Source organism: Callorhinus ursinus, unplaced genomic scaffold, assembly GCF_003265705.2.
Source record: "Callorhinus ursinus isolate GAN/ISIS: 27379988/994484 unplaced genomic scaffold, GSC_fseal_2.0 scaffold108, whole genome shotgun sequence".
Lineage (NCBI taxonomy): Eukaryota > Metazoa > Chordata > Mammalia > Carnivora > Otariidae > Callorhinus > Callorhinus ursinus.
Genome location: NW_027397170.1, coordinates 1310303 through 1331662, shown reverse-complemented (window position 1 = coordinate 1331662; position 21360 = coordinate 1310303). Strand labels below are relative to the sequence as shown.

Genomic DNA, 21360 nt, shown 5'->3' with positions numbered 1-21360 from the left:
GTAGTTAATAAAATAGTATAGAAGGGTATTTGTTAAAGATTTTTTTAAAAGATTTTTTATTTATTGACAGACAGAGACAGCGAGAGAGGGAACACAAGCAGGGGGAGTGGGAGAGGGAGAAGCAGGCTTCCTGCAGAGCCGGGAGCCTGACGCGGGGCTCGATCCCAGGACCCTGAGATCATGACCCGAGCTGAAGGCAGATGCTTAACAACTGAGCTAACCAGGAGCCTCTTGTTAAAGATTTTTTAAAAGATTTTATTTATTTATTTGAGAGAGAGCCAGCAAGCTCGCACGAAGGGGTGGGGGAGGAGAGGGAGAGGAAGAGGCAGACTCCCTGCTGAGCAGGGAGCCCAACATGGGCTCAATCCCAGGACCCCAAGTGGAAGGCCAACCGACTGAGCAATCCAGGTGCCCTGAAGGGTATAAAATTTAAAGTAGAATTTGTACTCCCTCAATAGGGGTAACCACTTTTTTTGTTTTTGTTTTTTAAATTTTATTTATTTTTTAGAGAGACAGAGAGCATAAGCAGGGCAGAGGGAGAGGGACAAGCAGACTCCCAGCTGAGCAGAAAGCCCAACGTGGGGCTCGATCCCAGGACCCTGGGATCATGACTGGAGCCCAAGGCAGACACTTAACCAACTGAGCCACCCAAGTGCCCTGGGGTAACCACTGTTAACAGTTTTTAATTTTAATTTTAATTTTTTTTAAAGATTTTATTTATTTGAGAGAGAGAGAGCATGAGAGGGGGGAGGGTCTGAGGGAGAAGCAGACTCACTGCTGAGCAGGGAGCCTGATGCGGGACCCCATCCCGGACTCCAGGATCATGACCTGAGCCGAAGGCAGTTACCCAACCAACTGAGCCACCCAGGCGCCCAACAGTTTTTAATTTTTAAAAAAGATTTTATTTAAGAGAGAAAGAGAGCAAAGCAGGGGCAGGGGCAGAGGGAGAGGGAGAGGGAGAAGCAGGCTCCTGAGCAGAGAGCCTGATGTGGGATTTAATCCCAGGACCCCGAGATCATGACCTTAACCAAAGGCAGATGCCTGAGACACCCAGGCACCCCTCTCTGATAAATTTCTATGTGTATATATGTATATACACTGTATACGTTGTAAGTTCCATTAATACTATAATACATATGAAACAAACAGTTTTGTATATTATATATAGTATAATATATATTAAAATTTAATAGACATATAAACCAATGCAGTGTGTGTACACAATTAGAATCATACTATGTACATCTTGAGCCCTGCTTTTTATTTTACTTAATATATATTGGGACTCTTTCCAAATTAGTATATGCAAATCTCTTTCATGCCTACATGGTATTCAATTGAATATATTTTCCATAATTTAACTGATTCCTTATTGAGGGACGTTTAGGTTGTTGTTGGTCTTTTTCAATTTTCAAACAATGCTGTAATGAAATTTAAAGATGTATATTTTTACATATCCGGAAAGAATAACTGTAAGATTTCTAGAAGTGGAAATGTCAGGTCAAAGAGTAGATACATTTAAACATTTTGATAGCTCTTGCTATGTTGCTCTTAGATGAACTTGAACAGCTTCCTGCTCCCACCAGTAGAGTGCCCCATTCTCCAAAACCTTTTAGATTTTGTGAAGATAAAAAATTGTACCTGATTTAATTTACTTATGTTAATTATAAGATGTTCATTGTTTATTTTTATTAGTGATTGGTATTTCTTTTAAAGTGCTCTGTATATCTTTTGCCCATTTTGCTGTTGACATTAAAAAAACTGATAATACAAAGTTGTATTTGTATCATGCTTTACAATTTACTAAGTCTATATATTATCTCATTAAAATTTTTTGAACCTCAAATCAACCTTATAATTAGGTCTTTTCTTCATAGGTGATTGAACAGGTCACAATAAGTGGCAGAGTTGGGACTTGAACTTGTATAGCGTGTGTCCCTCCTCTTACCCACAATTCTGAAAAACAGAAAGTTCTGAAAACCCACTTAAAAAAAAAAAAACCAAAAAACTGACAGCAAAACTCATTTGGCAGCAAAACCTGACGCAGAATGATGTGGAGCTACTTATAGTATTTGTTTATTCCATGCAGTGCATTTATTTGTCAGCATAAATAATGTGTTTGATGACATGATGTTGCTCCAGAGTTCCAAACGGAACGTGTTACATAACGGATGGGGTATGCTCTGCATTACTGCCTAAAATTTGAAAAGTCCTAAATTTTGAAACACCTGGAGTCTTCAAACTTCATTATTAGTTGATTTAAGAGAGCAGGAAGTTGATTTTAACATCTAATACGTTTAACGTTTTAAGGTACTGATTACAGTTTGTAACTTGTGTTAGCCTTGCTTATCTACACTGTCCAAATACGTAGCACTAGGCACCTGGGGTTATTGAGTGCATGTGACTGAGTATTAAGATGTGGCCAGTGCAAGCTGAGACGTGCTTTAAGTGCAAAATACACATCAGCTTTCGAAAATTTTGTGCGGAAACAAAATCTCACTCATTTTTACACTCGTTATTACACATTGACATAATATTCTGGATCTGTTGCTCTCAATACAACATTAGCATATGGGGCTTGCACTAATTTCTGTTGGGCAGCGCCGCCGTCTCTCCAAAACTACCACCCAGCCGAGACTGCGCGGGGCTAAAATTGAGTGCCTTGACAAGTTCAGGCCGCAAGCAGTTTTGTTTTATTTTGTCTTCTGGTTTTTTCCAAAGTCTTCACACAGTCGCTAGGCCCCCCGGAACGTCAGCAAATCGCAAATCGCAAACCGCGTTTGCAGTAAATTTGTCCAAGCCACACCCCGTCCTTTCCCCTCTCGCTTCTGCGCGGAGACGCGCCCGCGGTGAAGATTGTCCCGCGCGGCTCTCCGTCGGGCCGCGGGCGTTCTAGGGTGCGCGGGTCCCCGCGTCCCGGGCGACGGCGGCGATGGCGTTCCGGTGTCAGCGGGACAGCTACGCCCGCGAGGTGGGGCCGGCTGGGCGAGGGCGGATGGGGCGGTGCGGGAGGAGGGCGCCGCGTGGAGGGGGTGCCGAGGGAGACTCTGCCCCGGTAGCCTGAGGGCTGGGGTCGGGCTTCTTCTCTGTCCCTCTCCGTGCAGTTCACCACCACGGTGGTCTCCTGCCGCCCCGCCGAGCTGCAGACCGAAGGAAGCAACGGCAAGAAGGATGTGCTGAGTGGCTTCCATGTGGTGCTGGAAGACACGCTGCTTTTCCCTGAGGGCGGGGGACAGGTACCAGGCCCCCGCCTCACCCCGATCCCTTCCCAGGAAGCCCCTCATTCCTTTCCGCTCAGGTGGGAAATGCCCTCCTGCCCCTCTGTCCCAGCCGTGATGAACGCAGATGGAAGTTAGTTCAATTCAGGTCATTTGTTCACCCAACAGATATTTATCGGGCCATAACATATGCTGGGCACTTATTCCAGGGACTAAGGATAAGGGGTGAACAAGGCAGCGTCTGTACATACGTAGAATACTTATGGGAGAAAATAGACAAAGTGGTGAATAGATAAAATAGAATGCCCGGTATGGTAAGTGCTATGAAGAAAATTAAAGCTTGAGGGAAAGACAGTGCTGGGATGTTCTCCTAGGGAGGGGGCAAGTTATTTCAGTAGAGAGCTAGGTGAAGAGAGGGGGTAAGCCATTGCAGTTGCCAAATGGTGCTGGTGGGGAAGGGGGAAGTATTCCAGGCAGCGAGAAGAGCAAGTGCAAAGCGGTGAGGCATTAGCTTAGGGTGTTTGCCAGGGCCTGGAAAAGATCCCCCTGAAGGAGCACAGTGGAAGACAGGCTTATCTGTGCTGTGATGGGGTAGGGGCATGGTCCAGCGCGAACACGGGAAAGGAGGGTAATAGCAGCAAATTCCAGCAGGGAATAGTAGCACAAACCAAAGGCAGGGAAGCCTGAAGGAATCTGACCTGTCTAGTTAACTGCAAATAGTCCAGTGTAGTCGGAGCCTGTGGTGTGTGTTGATGGCAGGCTGGAAATGACCTTGGAAAGGTAAATTGGGGCCAGCGCAGAGGAACTTGAAGGATGTGTTAAGGTGTGTAGACTTCATTCAGGAAGCTGTGGTGAGGGGTTCCTGGGTGGCACAGTCTGTTAAGCGTTGGACTCTTGGTTTTGGCTCAGGTTGTGATCTCAGGGTCGTGAGATTGAGTCCTGCATTGGGCTCTGCGCTCAGCGCAGGGTCTGCTTGAGATTCTCTCTCTTCCTCTGCTCCTCTTACTCCTGCTCTTTCTCTCTCAAAAAAAAAAAAAAAAAAAATCTTAAAAAAAAAAAAAGAAGCTGTGGCGAGCTGTGGAGGTACTTAGGCAAAGAAGTGACACAAGAGAACATGTTTAGTAAACTTGATAGTGAGAAAGTTCCGATTTCATATCCGTGTCATCATTATTATAGGGATTTTCTGCTGAAGGAAAACCTGTGACCTCAGGCAACTATGGGAGGACTCACTGTATACGTCATTTCTTTCAGGAAGTCTTCCCTGATTCCTGAAGACTATTAGGTCTCTTTCCTCTGAGCTCCTCTAGAACAATGTACTTTTCACACTGTGGCATGTTGCAGATCATAGTGCAGTGACCTGTGTGTGTGTCTGTATTCTTTTCCAGATCCTTAAGTTCCATGAGGGGCCTTGTCTTGTTTACGTTGTGTTCTTGGTTGCAGTGTCTTGTAAGCAGTTGGCACTAGATATATATATATTTTCTAACACACAGAGAGAGAGAGAGCTCGCACGAGCCGGGGGAGCAGCAGGCAGAAGGAGAGGGAGAAGCAGGCTCCCTGCTCAGCAGGAATGTGGGGCTCAATACCAGGACCCTGGGATCATGACCTGAGCTGAAGGCAGACGCTTAACCGACTGAACCCCCCAGGTGCCCCTAGATATTTTTTTTAATGAATGAATGTTTTTATTTTTTTTGAAGTAATCTCTGCACCCCAGGTGGGGCTCAAACTCATGACCCCAAGATCAAGAGTCACATGCTCCACCCACTGAGCCAGCCAGGCATCCCTAAAATGAGTGAATGTTTTTGAATCTAATTCTAGTTAGTAGTGCGGAAGATGGAGTGGAGGGAGGGAGGAAACCATTTTAGAAACTATTGAAAGGACAAGAGCGCGGCGTGAACATGGGGAAGCACAAGAAAACCAGAAAGTATGCGACCATGAAGCGAACGCTTAGTCTCCGAGATCAGAGGCTTAAAGAGAAGGGCAGATTAAAACCTAAAAAGAAAGAAAAGAGAGATCCCAGTGCACTCAAGGAAAGAGAAGTCCCCCAACATCCTTCCTGCTTATTCTTCCAATATAACACACAGCTGGGCCCACCTTACCACATCCTGGTTGATACCAACTTTATCAACTTTTCCATTAAAGCGAAACTTGACTTAGTACAGTCAATGATGGACTGTCTGTATGCCAAGTGTATCCCTTGTATAACTGACTGTGTAATGGCTGAAATTGAAAAACTGGGGCAAAAGTATCGAGTGGCTCTAAGGATTGCCAAGGATCCAAGATTTGAACGATTACCATGCACACACAAAGGAACCTATGCAGATGACTGCTTAGTACAGAGAGTAACTCAGCACAAGTGTTACATTGTGGCCACAGTTGACCGGGACCTTAAAAGAAGAATCCGGAAGATCCCTGGAGTTCCCATCATGTACATTTCTAACCATAGGTACAACATTGAGCGGATGCCAGATGATTATGGAGCCCCTCGGTTCTAATTCTTAAAAGATAGAGTTCCTCTGCCTTCCTTTACCAACTTTTTCTGTTGCCAGTTCATATTAGCAATATGCTGTAGCATGAATTATTCTTCTTACCCATTTGCTCTGTTATGAGCTGACTGTAGTTAAATACACTCACTTTTTGATGTTTTGAAATTGATATTTTGTATCATTTTAAATATTGTTGCATCTTTTTATAAATCAGATGATTGCTCATATAAAAAAAAAGAAACTATTGAAAGATAATCTGAATTAAGGCAGTGAGAGTGATGATTAAGATTCTTCAGGTTTTACTAAGATCTTCGTTGCTATAGTTACAATCTTTGTTTCAATTCTGTTATTTTGTTCTAAAGAACAATATATATGGGTATTCAGGGTGAAGAGAGCAGAGTCTCTCATGGAACAAAGTGGACCACCTCATTTGTCATTGCCTTTTCTCCCTTAGGGAATCTCAAATTCTGGGTGTGTTTCTCACACCCTTTCCCTAGAGGGTCTTTGTATCCAGGAGTTAAGGTAAGCTCTGCCCTCCCGCCACACTGATCAGCTTTACTTCTTTCCTCAGCCTGATGACCACGGAACAATCAATGACATCTCTGTGCTGCGAGTGACCCGCCGGGGGGCCCAGGCTGATCATTTCACACAGACACCCCTGGCCCCTGGGACCAAGGTCCAGGTCCGGGTGGACTGGGAGCGGAGGTTTGACCACATGCAGCAGCATTCAGGTAGGTGGGGCGGCGTGGGGACCCTGCAGGAGGGGGGGTTGCCGTGCATGGGGATGCCGTGAGGATTGAGATATGGTTTGGGTTCTCTAGGAGGTAACCTTTTGTAAAGGACAGACATTCAGAATTAGCTCTGATTCACAAAGCTTATGATAAGTGGTATAAAAACAACATGAACAATTAAAAGTATTAGAATAACTGCTGGATTTGAGTATTACCAACTTCCTACTTGTTATCTTTATCTAGATATATCTTGGGCTTCTTAAATTCAGTATGTCCAAAATGGATGCCATAAAAAGGCATCTCTTTCCCCAGACCTGATCTTCCATTAGCATCCACCTGGTTGCTCGAATCCTGAAAGTCAGTGCAGACGCCTCTTTGGGGTAGCCAGCCATGGAGTCCTGTCAGTTTATCTTCCTCTTCTTCTCCTTCTTCTTTTTTTTTTTTTTATTTTTTAAAAGATGTTATTTATTTATTTGAGAGAGAGAGAGCATGAGAGGGGAGAGGGTCAGAGGGAGAAGCAGACTCCCCGCTGAGCGGGGAGCCCGATGCGGGGCTTGATCCCAGGACCCTGGGATCAGGACCTGAGCCAAAGGCAGATGCCCAATGATTTGAGCCACCCAGGCGCCCCAAGATTTTATTTATTTGACAGAGAGAGCACGCACGCACAAACGGGGAGAGGCAGGCAGAGGGAGAGGGAGACAGAGAGAAGGGGAGAAACAGTCTCCCTGCTGAGCAGGGAGCCCGATTTGGGGCTTGATCCCAGGACCCCGAGAGCATGACCTGAGCAGAAATCAAGAGTTGGTTGGTTGTTGCTTAACTGACTGGGCCAGCCAGGTGCCCCCTCATGAGGATTTTTAGTAAAATATCTGTCAAAAGTACGAGCCAGTGCCTGGCAGGTGTTCAACGAGGAGAGTATCTGGGACGATATCGTGGGAATATGTGGCCGGCTGCACTGCTCACTCTTCCCTGTCTCTTGCTCTCTCTGCTCAGGGCAGCATCTAATCACAGCAGTTGCTGACCAGCTGTTTGGGTGGAAGACCACATCATGGTGAGCAGGGGACATAAGACTAACCATAGGTCACAGGTCCCCAACTACCAGCTCCCTTCCCAGTAATGGGTCAGTAGGTAGGGGGAGAAAAGAAAGGGTAGTACTCAAAATCTGCTGTGTTCTCCTCTTCCCCTTAGGATAGGGTGGTGGGTGACCTTGTGTGTCTCGGGACACACGAGGATGGGAGAAGGAAAGAACATGGAATTTGGAGCCCAGAGACCCAGGGGGTGAATTCTCCTATATGATCTTGCTCACATTCCTTCTTAGCCCTCACCTGTGAAAAGGAAACAACAGTCTCTACCTTGCGGGATTCTTGTGAGCATTGAATAAGATAATTTATATGAACCTTCTCTGTAAACCTTTTTATGTTATTGCGGTCATCCTCAGCATCCGGTGACCACTCCACTTCTTCTGGCAGGGAGTTAGGGCGAGTCCGGAGTGTGATTGAACTGGACAGCCCCTCTGTGACTGCAGAGCAGGTGGTCGCCATCGAGCAGAGCGTCAATGAAAAGATCAGGGCCCGGCTGCCTGTGAACGTGCGAGAGCTGAGCCTGGATGACCCAGAGGTGGAGCAGGTGAGGGAGAGCCAGTCGGGCAGCATCTGTAGAATGGCCCTCTGAGGGCCCCTCCTCAGAAGTCAGACAGCCCTTCTTCCGCTGCATTCCAGGTGAGGGGCCGGGGTTTGCCGGATGATCATGTGGGGCCCGTTCGAGTCGTTACCATTGAGAGCGTTGATGCCAACATGTGCTGTGGGACCCATGTGAGCAATCTTAGTGACCTTCAGGTAGGTGAGGAAGGGCTCCTGAGTGGTTGGGAGGGAGGGTCTTAGGGAAGTGGGGATCATGACCAGCTGGGAGTGATCGAGGGGCACAGTGGAGGGGGCCTCGGTGAAGTCACTCCTTTCTCGCTTCTGAGCTGGGGGGCAGGTCTAGGGAGCTCCTACTCTCAGGTCTCGCCCCCACTGCAGTTCATGCATGTGCGTGTGTTCCCCCACCCTTGCCTCATGTAGGTCATTAAAATTCTGGGCATCGAGAAGGGGAAAAAGAACAAGACCAACCTGGCATTTCTGGCCGGGAACCGGGTGCTAAAGTGGATGGAGAGAAGCCATGGAAGTGAAAAAGCACTGACCACCTTGCTGAAGTACATCCCCTGCCCCCTGCCCCCGCCCCCCCCCCCCATGTCTGAGGTCCTGCACGCCCCAAGCTCAGCTCTCCTACCGGTTGGGGAGATTAATCTCTAAGCTTGGTGGGGTGAGATACAATCGTAAATGATCAAGCATTTTGGACAGTAAGTCAGACCTATGTAAAATGGCTTGTTCTTTTATATCTTCTTCAGTTGCTTAGGAATGTCCCGGGGTCCCCATCTGGAGGGAGGTGCACTATCAAGAAGGGCTTCATGGGTTTACGCCCTGCACCACAAGCCATTTGGGAAGCTGGGCAGGTGACCACGTGCCTTTCCCTTGCAGGTGTGGAGCGGAGGATCACGTGGAAGCAGTGAAGAAGCTACAGAACTCTACCAAGCTCTTGCAGAAGGTGACTTATTCCACAGAGGATGGAGAGGGCAGGGGCTCTGCCTGGAGTAGCCTCCCCAGACTCAACCCCTCCGCCCAGCCGGCTGTGTAGTTCGTCAGAGCTGGGAGGGAGGGGAGAGCAAAGTGGCGGGAGGATGGTGAGCTCGCCTGTTATTCCTTCTATCCGCTGAGTGCTGGTGTCCGTTTCAGAACAACCTGAATCTGCTCAGAGACCTCGCCGTGCACGTCGCCCACAGCCTTCGGAACAGCCCGGACTGGGGAGGTGTGGTCACATTACATAGGTGAGAAACAAAGTGTGGGAGCGTTGGGCTTGGGGTTCAGCCTCTCCCCTGAGTGCAGTGCGTTGTGGGAGGTGGGTTGCTCACCGGTTTCTCCAGGCTGAGCAGACCCTAGGAGATGTGTTACCTTCCAGTATACCTTTATCGCCCAGATTTCCTGGGTTCGATGAGAGCATCTTCCCAGCAACACTGTGACTATAACTTTCATCACCAGCTTCCCTGACCCCCTTCACCATCTACCAGATCTCTCCGAACCTGGGTGATCATGTTTGAGAGAGGCGCACATGAACGCAAAGCATGCTGTAAACTGCTGAGAAGGGCTCGCTGCCGGCCGTCAGCCGCCCTCTCTGCCTTTGCTAAGGGGGCCTCGGACTTCGCATGGACAGCAGCAAGGCTAACTTTGTGAGGAGGAGCAGGGCTGCCCGCGGTTTCCCAGCTCCTACTCCAAGCCGGGTTTCACGTCCGTGTCCTTTGTTGTAGGAAGGAGGGTGATTCTGAGTTCATGAATATCATCGCCAATGAGATTGGGTCAGAGGTAAGAGGAGCATGAGATTCTCTGTCCACCCTGAGTGGAGACCTAAGCGAGGGGCATTAGTTTAGCTGAAGTCCCTTCGCATGAACACATGAAGAGCAGAGAATAGAAGTTCATTCAGTATACAGGGTTGTTGTTTTTTTTTTTAGCACTAGCTAAAAAAGGTGCTGAGTTAGATCTAGGTTGTTGACCTTTCTGGGGCTGCGACAGTTACCAGCTTCTGAGTGCCTCTTACCAGAGGTGGAACTCCTCCAAGCCACACAGATTTACGTGTGCCCAAGGCCTGGTTTTAGAAGTGATGGGGCTGGCTAGGCCCTTTGAGGGCTGTCCCTTCCATTTTCCTTTGCCTCTGGCTTCAAGTGCCCCTGCCCATCCTGACAGTCTACAACTTCATGATTTCCCGGTCTCTCTTTTGCATTTACTCTAAAAAATACTTTTTGGGGTCCCTGCTCCGGGCCAAGCAGTGTGTATGCCTCTTTTCATACTTCCGTATAGAGCATCCTGATTCTCAAGGAGCTCACTCTGGAGTTTGGGAAACAAGTCTGTATGTCGACATTTCTGATTGAGGGTGGTAAATGCTGGGGGTGAGGAACATGTCACCTGAAAGGGTGGGGGGCCCCAGGGCAGGGGGCCTGGAGGATTGCTTAGTGGTCATCAGTCAGCAGGGGGTGGAACCTGCTGCACAGAGGGTTGCCGGGAGCTTTAGGCAGCGGCAGGCGCAGGGTGCGTGGGGCAAGGCGGTGGCCAGGCTGTGAAGGTGGGGGGCAGTCAGATCGCAAAAGGCATTCAGCACCTGGCTGTGGTTAGCAGCCTTCTGCCTCCCTTTTTCTTTTTTTTTCCTCTGCCTCCTTCTTGATGTTTTTTTTTTTTTTTTTCACTGTCTCATTTTTTTATTTAATTGACACAGAGAGAGAGAGACAGCGAGAGAGGGAACACAAGCAGGGGGAGGGTCAGAGGGAGAAGCAGGCTTCCCGCGGAGCAGGGAGCCCGATGCGGGGCTCGATCCCAGGACCCTGGGATCATGACCTGAGCTGAAGGCAGTCGCTTAACCAACTGAGCCACCCAGGCGCCCCTCCTTCTTGATGTTTAATCCAAGTTCCCATAGTCATTCTCGAAAAGTTTTTTGGCCCTGGTGGGCTACGGTATAGGGGCTGCTTTATCACTCATCAGGAACATCGTTCATGGTTTAGGGGCAAAAAGTCTGATCTTGAGACTGAGGAGAGGGCAGGGTTTAGGGGGATTGATCCCACTTTCTTAAGAATCAGGGCTTACCTCTTTATCTTACCTCGTAGGAGACCCTCCTGTTCTTAACTGTGGGTGATGAGAAGGGTGCTGGGCTCTTCTTACTGGCAGGGCCGACTGAGGCCGTGGAGACGCTGGGCCCCAGGTAATCTTCTGTGGACCGCCTGCACTAACTGGTGCATACAGCCCTTGCCCGATGAAAAGGGCCACCTCTGCGATCTCATTTTGATTCATGTCACAGGCATGTGGGGTGGGCCGAGCAGGGATAAGTATCGCTGCCATCATTCCTAAGCGTGCAGGTAAGGGACATCATGTCCTGCGCCTGGGATCTCGCAGGTACCGTGGCAGAACTAAGACTCAAAGCTGGGTCTTTTTCGCTCCAAATCCTCTGTGCTTTCTGTTTTTTTTCTTTTAGAAATTGAGGTACGTAAATGGTACACGAATTCAGGTGCTGGATTTATCACTAGGCAGATGCAGCACGGCAGAGCAGACACACCACCTTTTTGGATTTTAAGACGAAATAAAAATAGGCATTGATACAGTTGTTATTGAAAAATTAGAACTTTGTTGGATTTCTTTTTTTTTTTTTTTTTAAAGATTTTATTTATTTATTTGACGGAGAGAGAGACAGTGAGAGAAGGAACACAGGCAGGGGGAGTGGGAGAGGGAGAAGCAGGCTTCCCACTGAGCAGGGAGCCCGATGTGGGGCTGGATCCCAGGACCCTGGGATCATGACCTGAGCCGAAGGCAGACGCCTAACGACTGAGCCACTGAGGCGCCCCAGGAAAACGTAAGAATTTGAAGCACAGGTCCCTGAGAGGCAGCCAGATGTGGCCTATAGGCTGGTTTGGCCTGTGTACTGTTTTAAATTTTCAAAATCATTGTTACTTTTTTTTTTTTTTTTTAAGATTTTACTTATTTGACAGAGACACAGCGAGAGAGGGAACACAAGCAGGGGCAGTGGGAGAGGGAGAAGCAGGCCTCCCGCCGAGCAGGGAGCCCGGGTTCATGACCTGAGCTGAAGGCAGATGCTTAACGACTGAACCACCCAGGCGCCCCTCATTGTTACATTTTAAAATTGGATTTGTACATAAAAATATAGAGTTCTGGCTTTTCTCAAAAAAGGAAAAGAACAGAAGGCCCCCTGGGGCAACACTGGGCCCCGCATCCCCGCATGGCAGCAGCTGCAGGGAAAGGGGTGGTGGCGCTCTCTTCAGACAGGACAGGCTTGTCGCGCTGCCACAGTCCCACTTCTCCTCACCCCCAGCTTGCGGCCCTGCTGCTCCTGACTGGCATTTGTGTCCATAGCCCCTTACCTCTCATGGACGCTTGCCCTGCTCCCTGGAGGTTCCCATAATTTATCTAGGCCCCCTCCCCCTGTTTCCAGCTACTTCTGTTGTGTTCAGTTATTCCGTCTTTTTTTTTTTTTTTTTTGATACCTGGAACAACAGATACTAGTTCATTTTTTGTCCCCCCAGTTACAGTAAACATGGTATGTTTCTATCAGTGCACGTGTAAGTACTTTTTTAAGGATGATCTGTAGAAGCCGTCTACTCTTTCTTTCCCTCCCTTGGCTCTGGGGGAAAGACTCAGGGGTGCTTTTGGTTTTTCTGTGGTTTTTCCCCTCAAAGACGTCCTTCCTCCCTGACTGTGTCTCTGCTCCCCAGGGTGGCTGAGGTTCTGGAGGGCAAAGGAGCTGGGAAGAAAGGCCGCTTCCAGGGCAAGGCCACCAGGATGAGCCGGCGGGCAGAGGTGCAGGCCCTCCTCCAGGACTACATCAGCACTCAGAGCGCCGAGGAGTGAGGACTCAGTCCCTGGGGCTCCTGCCATTGAGAACGGGCCTCCTGTGACCACAGAGTCTCTTGGACAATAAAATAATTTGACTTGAAATGGTCGTGGTACCACATGCATATGACTGATTTATACGGCATTCTCTGGGGCGTGTGTGCGATGAGTATCTGTTTGTGAATGAACAGCTTTCTAATTTGGCCCCCGGTAGGCATAACCTGCACCGGGGGCATTACGGTGATGCAGCGTGCTGATTTCTCTAAAGCTACTGCAACCTTTCTTCCTGGGGAAACCTAACTGCCTAAGGGGAGGGCGAGCCAGTCATTCAGATCTCCTTGTTTTCTTGTCCTTATTTGCCTAGTCCTGTGTCTTAGAACTAAAAAGCATTGATGACTGAATAGGTCAAGAGACCACACAAATACAGGAGAGGGAGGCTCCATGTCTGTTACTGAGGCAGAGAAGGGCTGGAGAAAGGTGTGGAAGACTAACCGGAAGAGAGCTGGTGTCAGACCAATGAGCCTTTCAGAATCATTGTTAGAGCTAAAGAGGGACCTGTAGTGATCAAAGGAAGACAAAGTAGTTCTAGATCTGTGTGCATCTAATAACAACCTCAACATAAAGGAGAAATTGACAGCTAAAAGAAGAGACGCAAATTCCCACTCGATGGAAGGTTGAAACCAATCTTTCAGTAACTGATGGGACAAGAGGAAGCATGACCTCGAGGTGAAGAACATAGATGTTGGAGTTTCATAGACCTGAGTGGAAATCCTGGCTTTGTGCACCCATGGGTGGTAAAACTAGAAAAGAAAGCATCTTTCTATCGGAAAGTGATCGGTTTTTAAAAGGACGGCGTTTACCTCTGGGGGAAAGGAGTGAAGCAGGATGGAGAAGGGGCCCAAGGCGGGGGTGGGAGGGGGGTTTCTGGGTGGCCAGCAGTGTTGTGTGTTTGTGAACTGGGTGGAAATTACATAGTTGTTGGCTTTATAGTTGTTCATTATAGTCTGTTTTATTCCACGATGTTCTGTTTCACTATATAAGAATACAACCAAAAAAACAAAAACAAAATTCTGGGTTCTGTCACTTGTTTGCCTTGGGAAAGTGTTTTTGTCTTTTCAACCTCAGTTTGGTCCCCAGCAAAGTGGCCGAAAAGGCAGCACTTAAATTCTCTGGGGTGTGGTGAAGTAATGCATTCAACTGTAAGTGGGGAAACCACTTCGTGTGTTCCCTTAGATGACCTAAGAACACTTAATTTTTGATTGCCTAAATGTTCTGTTCCTCTTTACCTGCAAACATTGATTGTAAGTGCCCGGGGCCCCTGGGTCAATCCAGCTCTGGTGGGGAATCATGTTCCCTTGGGTCAAGACGCCCCGAGGAGAGCCGACAGGGTCCACTCTGTCTTCTCCCAAAGAGAATGCAGCTGAGATGGCTCTCTGGTAAGATCAAAAGCCACAAGGCAGCTTACTTGTGAGGGACAGGAGTCCTGTCTGAGGACTTCAGCGGGAGCCAGGAGGTGGATTAGAGCCCGGCAGCACGGGGGTGGAGGTGGGGCAGAAGGACAGGGAATTTTGAGTTTCTGAGGCAAAATTTAGGCATTGATGCCGCATCAGTGGGCTGCCTAGGAGTGTGGCAGGTGTCATCAAGAGATTTTATTTGTTTAAGATTTTACTTTTTTTTAAGATTTATTCGAGACAGATAGCGAGAGGGCACAAGCAGGGGGAGAGGCAGGGGGAGAAGCAGGCCTCCTGCCGAGCAGGGAGCCCGATGCGGGGCTCGATCCCAGGACCCCGGGATCATGACCTGAGCCGAGGGCAGACGCTTAACGACTGAGCCACTCAGGTGCCCCAAGATTTTACTTTTAAGTAATCTCTACACCCAGCGTGGGGCTTGAACTCAACCCTGAGGTCAAGAGCTGCATGGCTCCACTGACTGAGTAGGCCAGGTGCCCCAAGAAATTCTTAAAATGTATTTTTAAAGTCTTCCTCCAACCCTGCCCCCAACTCACCCAATTTCCCTCGCCAGAGACAACCACTGTTATCAATCTCTGATGTATCCTCTGGTAGTATTTTTTTCACAGATGTGCATAAATCTTCCCTCTCTTGGAACAAATGGCAGCACACTTCTCTGCAACTTGCTTTTCTCAGTTAAATGAGTGCCATGTTTTAAGATAAAACCATAGTATAAAACTCACGCAGCACAAAATAGATTCATTGGTGGGAGATGGGGATGTAATATTTACCTCACAGAAGATTCCTTATTTACAGAAGGGCTCAGGCAGGATTCCCTTCAACAGAGACCCATTTGAATTCATTTTCGTGTGTGTATGTGAGAGAGAGAGAGAGAGAGAGAGAGAGCTCCTTGTCCTCTGTTTCTGCTTCATCAGGGTATAATGAAAAAGCAGTGGACTGGAGGCTACCCTTGCTTGCCATCACTCAGGTCGGTTCTGCTCACAAAGACCTAGAGTAACTATTTCATTTATGACCCGAACTCAGACACCTCTAAGGGGCAAAAGGGGTGCTCCAGAACCACAGTCACAAACCAGGATGATCTCAGGAAAACCAGGGTGTCCGGTCTCCCTGCTGAGACTCTCCCTGAGTTTTAGTTTCTTGACTTGAAAATAGGGAGGTGAACATGGCATCCTCAGAAGGAAATTTCTGGAATAACTCAATTAGGAAAATACAGGGTCCGTTGTCTCTTGTGAGGTTCAGAAAACAAAGCAGAATGGGTTTAATCATTTATTAGAGTAACATTAAATGAGAACAAGCAGAATGAAGGTATTAGCACAAAATGTGATAGTTTTATGTACACACACACACACACACACACACAGATCATATATCCAGGAATATTGCTGTAACCCACTTTTACGGCATAGAAATAGTGACAAGGGGCTCCTTTTCCTTGTCTTATGACTTAGGTGCCTGTGAATGGCTGGAGACACAGATGCCGGGGCTAGCGCCCAGGTGAGGGTCTCCCATGTGACTGTATGTGCATATGTAGGTACTGGATCAGACGTTAGAACGGAAAACAAAAGACGTCAGATGAGAGATGGAGGCAGACTGAATTCAGGAAGGCACCGTGCCCACATGTCCTGAAGCCCCACCCCACACTCTAGTCCTGAGTGGAAGCCAGGGAGTCAGCCAACCTATGCTGGAATGCCAGGTCTCATCCTTAATAAGAACTCAAACTCCTGGGCCTCACTGGGAAAACAGATGGCCCAATATACCCCAATGAAAAACCCTCTTGCAGAAAGCTTCTGTGTCTCCCGTTCCTTTCCTGAATTAGATCCAAACGGTGACTAAAGTGTCCTCAATGGAGGGCAACCAAGGCTATTCCGGAAAGAGTGATGGAGAAATTTCTTTCTTTTTCCAGAAAGCTCTGCACCTTCTGTGTAGACGACAGCCGGCAGAGGGCCAGGCTCTAAAATTGAAGGAAGGAGAGCAGGGCTGGTGTCCAGAGCAAAAAGGCTCCCACAGGGACAGCCTTTCTCTCTCTCTCTCTCTCTCTCTCTCTCTCTCTCGTCCTCTCATCAACTCCCTGCAGAAGTACCCTGCTGTCAAGGCGTGCTGGGAAATAGCCCTGTCCATCCTCCGACACCAACCTCAAAGCCAAGTTTTTCAGAAATAAGGCAGGAATCAACATTTTCTTCTGGGTAAAGTCCCTCCCTCTTCCTTTCATCTCATCGAACTGGTTTGGGTTGTTGTTGACTTGTGTATATAAGAAGCAACCACAGAGTTCATTTGTCCATTTAGTCCATAGCCACTTGTCGAGGAGGTAATGTGTGCTGGCCACTGTTCTGAGAAGCGGGCCGCACTGGTAAATGACACGGCTGTGGTCCCCATGCTGACGGCATGGACGGCCACGGAGGAGAGACAGGAAAGAGACGAGCAAATAAATGTGAAATTATACACTCTGTCAAGTCACGGAGGAAAAGAACAGGGTGAAGTAAAAGAGGATAATGCAGGGGAGGGGAGCGGGGACAGGGGGAGTCGTGGCAGCGACGGGGGAGGCCTTTCACGATGCCCAGCATCCGGGCCATCTCAAATAAAGCAGTGTGCTGACGAGGCAAACAAATCCAGTGTGTTTTGACAACTCTGCTGGTTTCCCTTCCAGCCAGATGGGTGTTTCTGAGCCCTTTATGGAAATTCTAGAGCTGTGAATTGTCCCTGAGCCCCAGACGGGCACCAGGGTCTTAAAGGGGCTCCTGGATTCTTCGATGAGCCATATGTATTTTGAGTGCCTTTTCTTTGGCTGTTATAAGGAGGCAAAAAATAAGACAGACATGAAACTCATTTTGCTCTTCACCCAAATGAGCCTCTCCCACCATGGCTGGGCTATTTTTTTCTGACCCTAAGAGGCCATATTTCTCCGCATTAGCAGAAGGGAAATCCTGCATTGCACCTAAGGAGAAAGAGGGTGACAAAGAGGGGGCGCCTGGGTGACTCAGTTGGGTAAGTGTCCGACTCTTGATGTCAGCTGGGGTCATGATCTCAGGGTTGCAAGATCAAGCCCCGAGACGGCTCCATGCTGAGTGTGGGGCCTGCTTAAGATTCTCTCTCGATTCTCTCTCCCTCTGCTCTTCCCTTCCCACACACAGGCACGCTCTCTCTTAAAAAAAAAAAAAAAAAAAAAGAGGGTGACAGAGACATCACAGTTGAAGATCTCATGAAAGCAGGGAAGGCATACTTGATAAAAACCTCTGCTGACCGCAATTCCAGGTATTGAAAAGCAGATGTCAGGGACACCTGGGTGGCTGTCAGTTGGGCGTGTGCCTTCGGCTCAGGTCATGATCCCAGGGTCCTGGGATGGAGCCCTGCATCGGGCTCCTTGATCCGCGGGGAGCCTGCTTCTCCCTCTGCCTGCAGCTCCCCCTGCTTCTGCTCTCTCTCTCTCTCTCTCTGACAAATAAATAAAATCTTTAAAAAAAAGAAAAGCAGATGTCAGTGCCACCACGCACTTTTTGTTTTATTATTGTTTGGCACTGTTTAATCATCGATTGGTATTAAATCAACACTTACCCTAGTTCTGCCAGCATTGTTCGAAGCACTTTACAAATACCGATGCACTCAATTCTCATAACAACTCCGTGAGCTAGATCCTATTGTCATCCCCATTTTACAGATGAGGATACTGAGCCACAGAGAGGTAAGGAGCTTGCTTGAGGTCACTCGGCTAGTAAATGGCAGGGCACACTTTTGAACCAGCAGCCTGGCTCCCGGGTCCATCTGCCTGACCACTGTGCTGTGTGTGTGTCCTCTCTCTATCTACTCACAGACCTTAAAAGGTCACACAAATGTATATATGTGACGAATATCTTTGTTTATAAACTAGTATCTCTTTCATGGTTAAATAAATGATTTTAAGATGGGAGCATTTAAAGGTCTCAAGGCTGTCTGGTGCCTTTGGCAAGGAGAAAGGATCAATTAAGCAATCTACAAACAGAAGTGAAAATCTTCCATTATAACATTGTCATGTAGCCTCTAATTTTACCTCTGTTAGGGCACGCACATACATGATAATGCTGGAACTGAAAAGCTAGGGGTTTATTCTTTGGGGGTTCCAGAAGATAAGCTCCTAAATCCCTACATTTACTTCTAAGCCCACTTCTCTCCATCTCCCTGTTACTCTGGGCTCAATCTCTATGGAGATAGTATTACATGTGCTTCAGAAATGACACTAGAGGGGCGCCTGGGTGGCTCAGTCATTGGGCGTCTGCCTTCGGCTCAGGTCATGATCCCAGGGTCCTGGGATCGAGCCCCGCATCAGGCTCCCTGCTCCCTGCTCCGCGGGGAGCCTGCTTCTCCCTCTCCCACTCGCCCTGCTTATGTTCCCTCTCTCGCTGTGTCTCTCTCTGTCAAATAAATAAATAAAATCTTTAAAAAAAGAAAGAAAGAAAGAAACGACACTAGAAAAAGCGTATTTTTCCTGTTTTGGAGCCTTGGTGTGGGTGAATTGGGGTTTTCCACTCAGCTTGGAAAAGGCCGAGAAGCTGCCTTGCTGGAAAAGTTTAGCTGCCCAGTTTTATTTTGCTTTGTCTTTGCTGTCTGCTACCAGCAAGATGAACTCATCCTGAGGTTTCGCATGGAAACTAATTTTGAGTTTCTTCTGCTCTTGTAATTTGCCTCTTGCCCAAGACCAGAATCCATTAGCCGTCTTGGTCCCAACACCCAGGCACCGTCCTTTGCGATTCAACAGCAGAGGGTGCTGTGGGCCTGTGATTGCCCAGGCCTCTGCCAGGGAAATAAAAAAAGAGGACTACAAGAGCCCCTGCTAGTTCAGCTAGCCTGAAAGAAGACTTCTAATCATCTTGTTCCCTTGTTGCTCCGAAGACTTTGTCCGTGGATTGTGGGGTCATCAGCCGTTTCCCAAAATGCAAGCAGGGAATCAAGAGACAAGGTGTGGCCTTCTGGAAGGGATTTGTCGTTTGTGTTTTTGAGTTTTAACCCTTCTCTGATGAAATAAATGCTCGATATTTTATGCATTTACATCCACCAAGACCAGAGATTTTGAATAATGCTGGGTCCTAACTTAATTCAGAAAACAGTATTCATTATTTCCATTTTCCAAGGCTCCCACTGAATTTCTTTGTACTGATTCTATCAATGGCTACAAGACAACAGATGGCTTTTTTTTTTTAATTTCTTCTTAAGCTGAGGCTTGAATGTCACCTCCACGTTGTCTCTCAATTTTTCTCCATTTTCCTGAAATTCTGCATCATTTTTTCTTCTCTCCTTGACTTCCTCCAGCCTTTACCTCTTGATTGTTGATGGAAAAAGTGGACGGTCCACATTTCTGGCTATTTTACTTATCTTTTGCTCTAGGCAAGTTTGCTTAATAAGAAGCTAGATGTTCTCAGAGATAAATCAGTGGGTGATTTTTTTTTTTTAAGATTTTATCTATTTGAGAGAGAGAGAGAACACAAGTGGGAAAAGGGACAGAGGGAGAGGGAGAAGCAGATTCCCTGCCCAGCGGGGACCCCGGGATCATAAACTGAGCCGAGGTCTGGTGCTTAACCAACTGAGCCACCCAGGTGCCGCAGTGGGTGATTTGTTTTTACAAAATTCTTCACAGTAGGCTTTCATGGCAAGACACGCTGATGAGTTCATAATACAACCGGATGGACACACCTTGAATTTGTTCACTACTTCCTCCAGGCATAGAGAACGTCTATTTCAGAAAACTGGCTTCCACTGTTTTTATGCAATTTCACAGACACTGAGAGGTTCAAGGGAGATGGGGATGCACAGGGAGCTTGAGCAACACGTGGAGGAAGTTGTGACAGCCAAGACTGGCCTCTGTGGTATCATCAGTCACCTGGAATGTAAACTTGACAACATTCTAGACATGAACAAAAGAGAGATGCTGGCTGAAGGACTCAGCAAGCTTACTGCCTCCACTCCCTTTCTGGAACAAACAAACAACATTTGTTTTCATTTGACGTGTTGGAAAAACCCCAGCAAAACAAGAGAAGAATTCAAGAAAGAGGAAAACAGCATTGTTAAGAAACTGAAACTGACTGAGAACTTCAGGTAAAGACATTTCGAGTGACACCTGCATCCTAAGACGAACAGTGAAATCCTCTGAGAGCTGATCAGAAACTTCCAAATGTTCAAGAAAAGTCACAATCTGAAATAAAGCAAGCTTTAACTCGGAAATGAACTTGAGAACCGACAAAGCAGAAGGAGCAGCATTTTCTACACCAGCAAGGCCATGCCTCCGTTAGTCGGGTAATTGAGGGCATGGGCGGCAGGGCAGCAGGATGGTGGATATTCTAATTCTGCATACAACCATTTTGGATCTTTTCTTTTGTTTTCTTTTCCTTTTCTCTTCTCTTCTTTTCTTCTTTTCTTTTCTTTCTCCCCCCCCCTTCTCCCTTCCTTCCTTCCTTGCATGAGAGAGAGAGTGAGGGAGAGAGAAAATCTCAAGCCAGCTCCACACTCAGCAGGGAGCCCAAGGTGCAGCCTGATATCACAACCCTGAGATCATGTCCTGAGCCAAAACCAAGAGTCCGACTGGGCCACCCAGACAGCCCAATCTTTTTTTTTAAGATTTTATTTTTATTTATTTGACAGAGAGAGAGAGACAGAGAGAGAGGGAACACAAGCAGGGGGAGTGGGAGAGGGAGAAGCAGGCTTCCCACAGACCAGGGAGCCCGATGTGGGGCTCGATCCCAGGACCCTGGGATCATGACCTGAGCCAAACGCAGACGCTTAACGACTGAGCCACCCAGGTGCCCCTCTTTTTTTTTTTTAAGATTTTATTTATTTATTTGACAGAGAGACAGCGAGAGAGGGAACACAAGCAGAGGGAGTGGGAGAGGGAGAAGCAGGCTTCCTGTGGAGCCGGGACCCTGATGCGGACTCGATTCCAGGACCCTGGGATCATGAGCTGAGCCGAAGTCAGATGCTTAATGACTGAGTCACCCAGGCGCCCCACACCCCAATCATTTTGGATTTATAATGGTTGCTAACGTCAGTCGTTTCCCCATGATGTGCTTTGTTTTTTCTTTCTT

The 21360-nt window shown here is 47.7% G+C and overlaps 1 protein-coding gene, 1 long non-coding RNA gene and 1 pseudogene across 3 annotated transcripts in view; all 3 read left to right on the top strand.

Annotated features, from left to right (window-relative positions):
* The first annotated feature begins 2831 nt into the window (after window positions 1-2831).
* AARSD1 (alanyl-tRNA synthetase domain containing 1) lies at window positions 2832-12953 on the top strand. 2 transcript variants are annotated; one of them, XM_025861742.2, is made up of 12 exons: window positions 2832-2971; window positions 3105-3236; window positions 6273-6432; window positions 7423-7480; window positions 7899-8055; window positions 8148-8264; window positions 8490-8620; window positions 8946-9012; window positions 9201-9292; window positions 9770-9824; window positions 11114-11208; window positions 12731-12953. In XM_025861742.2, exons 1-12 carry the CDS (start codon window positions 2933-2935, stop codon window positions 12864-12866), a joined length of 1239 nt encoding a protein of 412 aa, XP_025717527.1. In that variant the 5' UTR covers window positions 2832-2932; the 3' UTR covers window positions 12867-12953. The 2 variants fall into 2 exon arrangements, with proteins under 2 accessions (XP_025717527.1, XP_025717528.1); XM_025861743.2 differs by lacking the exon at window positions 3105-3236 and having other exon boundaries at window positions 2873-2971.
* On the top strand, window positions 5102-5932 carry LOC112815663 (rRNA-processing protein FCF1 homolog pseudogene; annotated as a pseudogene).
* A 7075-nt stretch (window positions 12954-20028) lies between the features above and the next one.
* Window positions 20029-21360, top strand: part of LOC112815682 (uncharacterized) — a 30290-nt gene continuing 28958 nt past the window's right edge. The window contains exon 1 of the long non-coding RNA XR_012377114.1: window positions 20029-20575. This is a non-coding gene — a long non-coding RNA (uncharacterized lncRNA). The remainder of the gene's footprint in view (window positions 20576-21360) is intronic.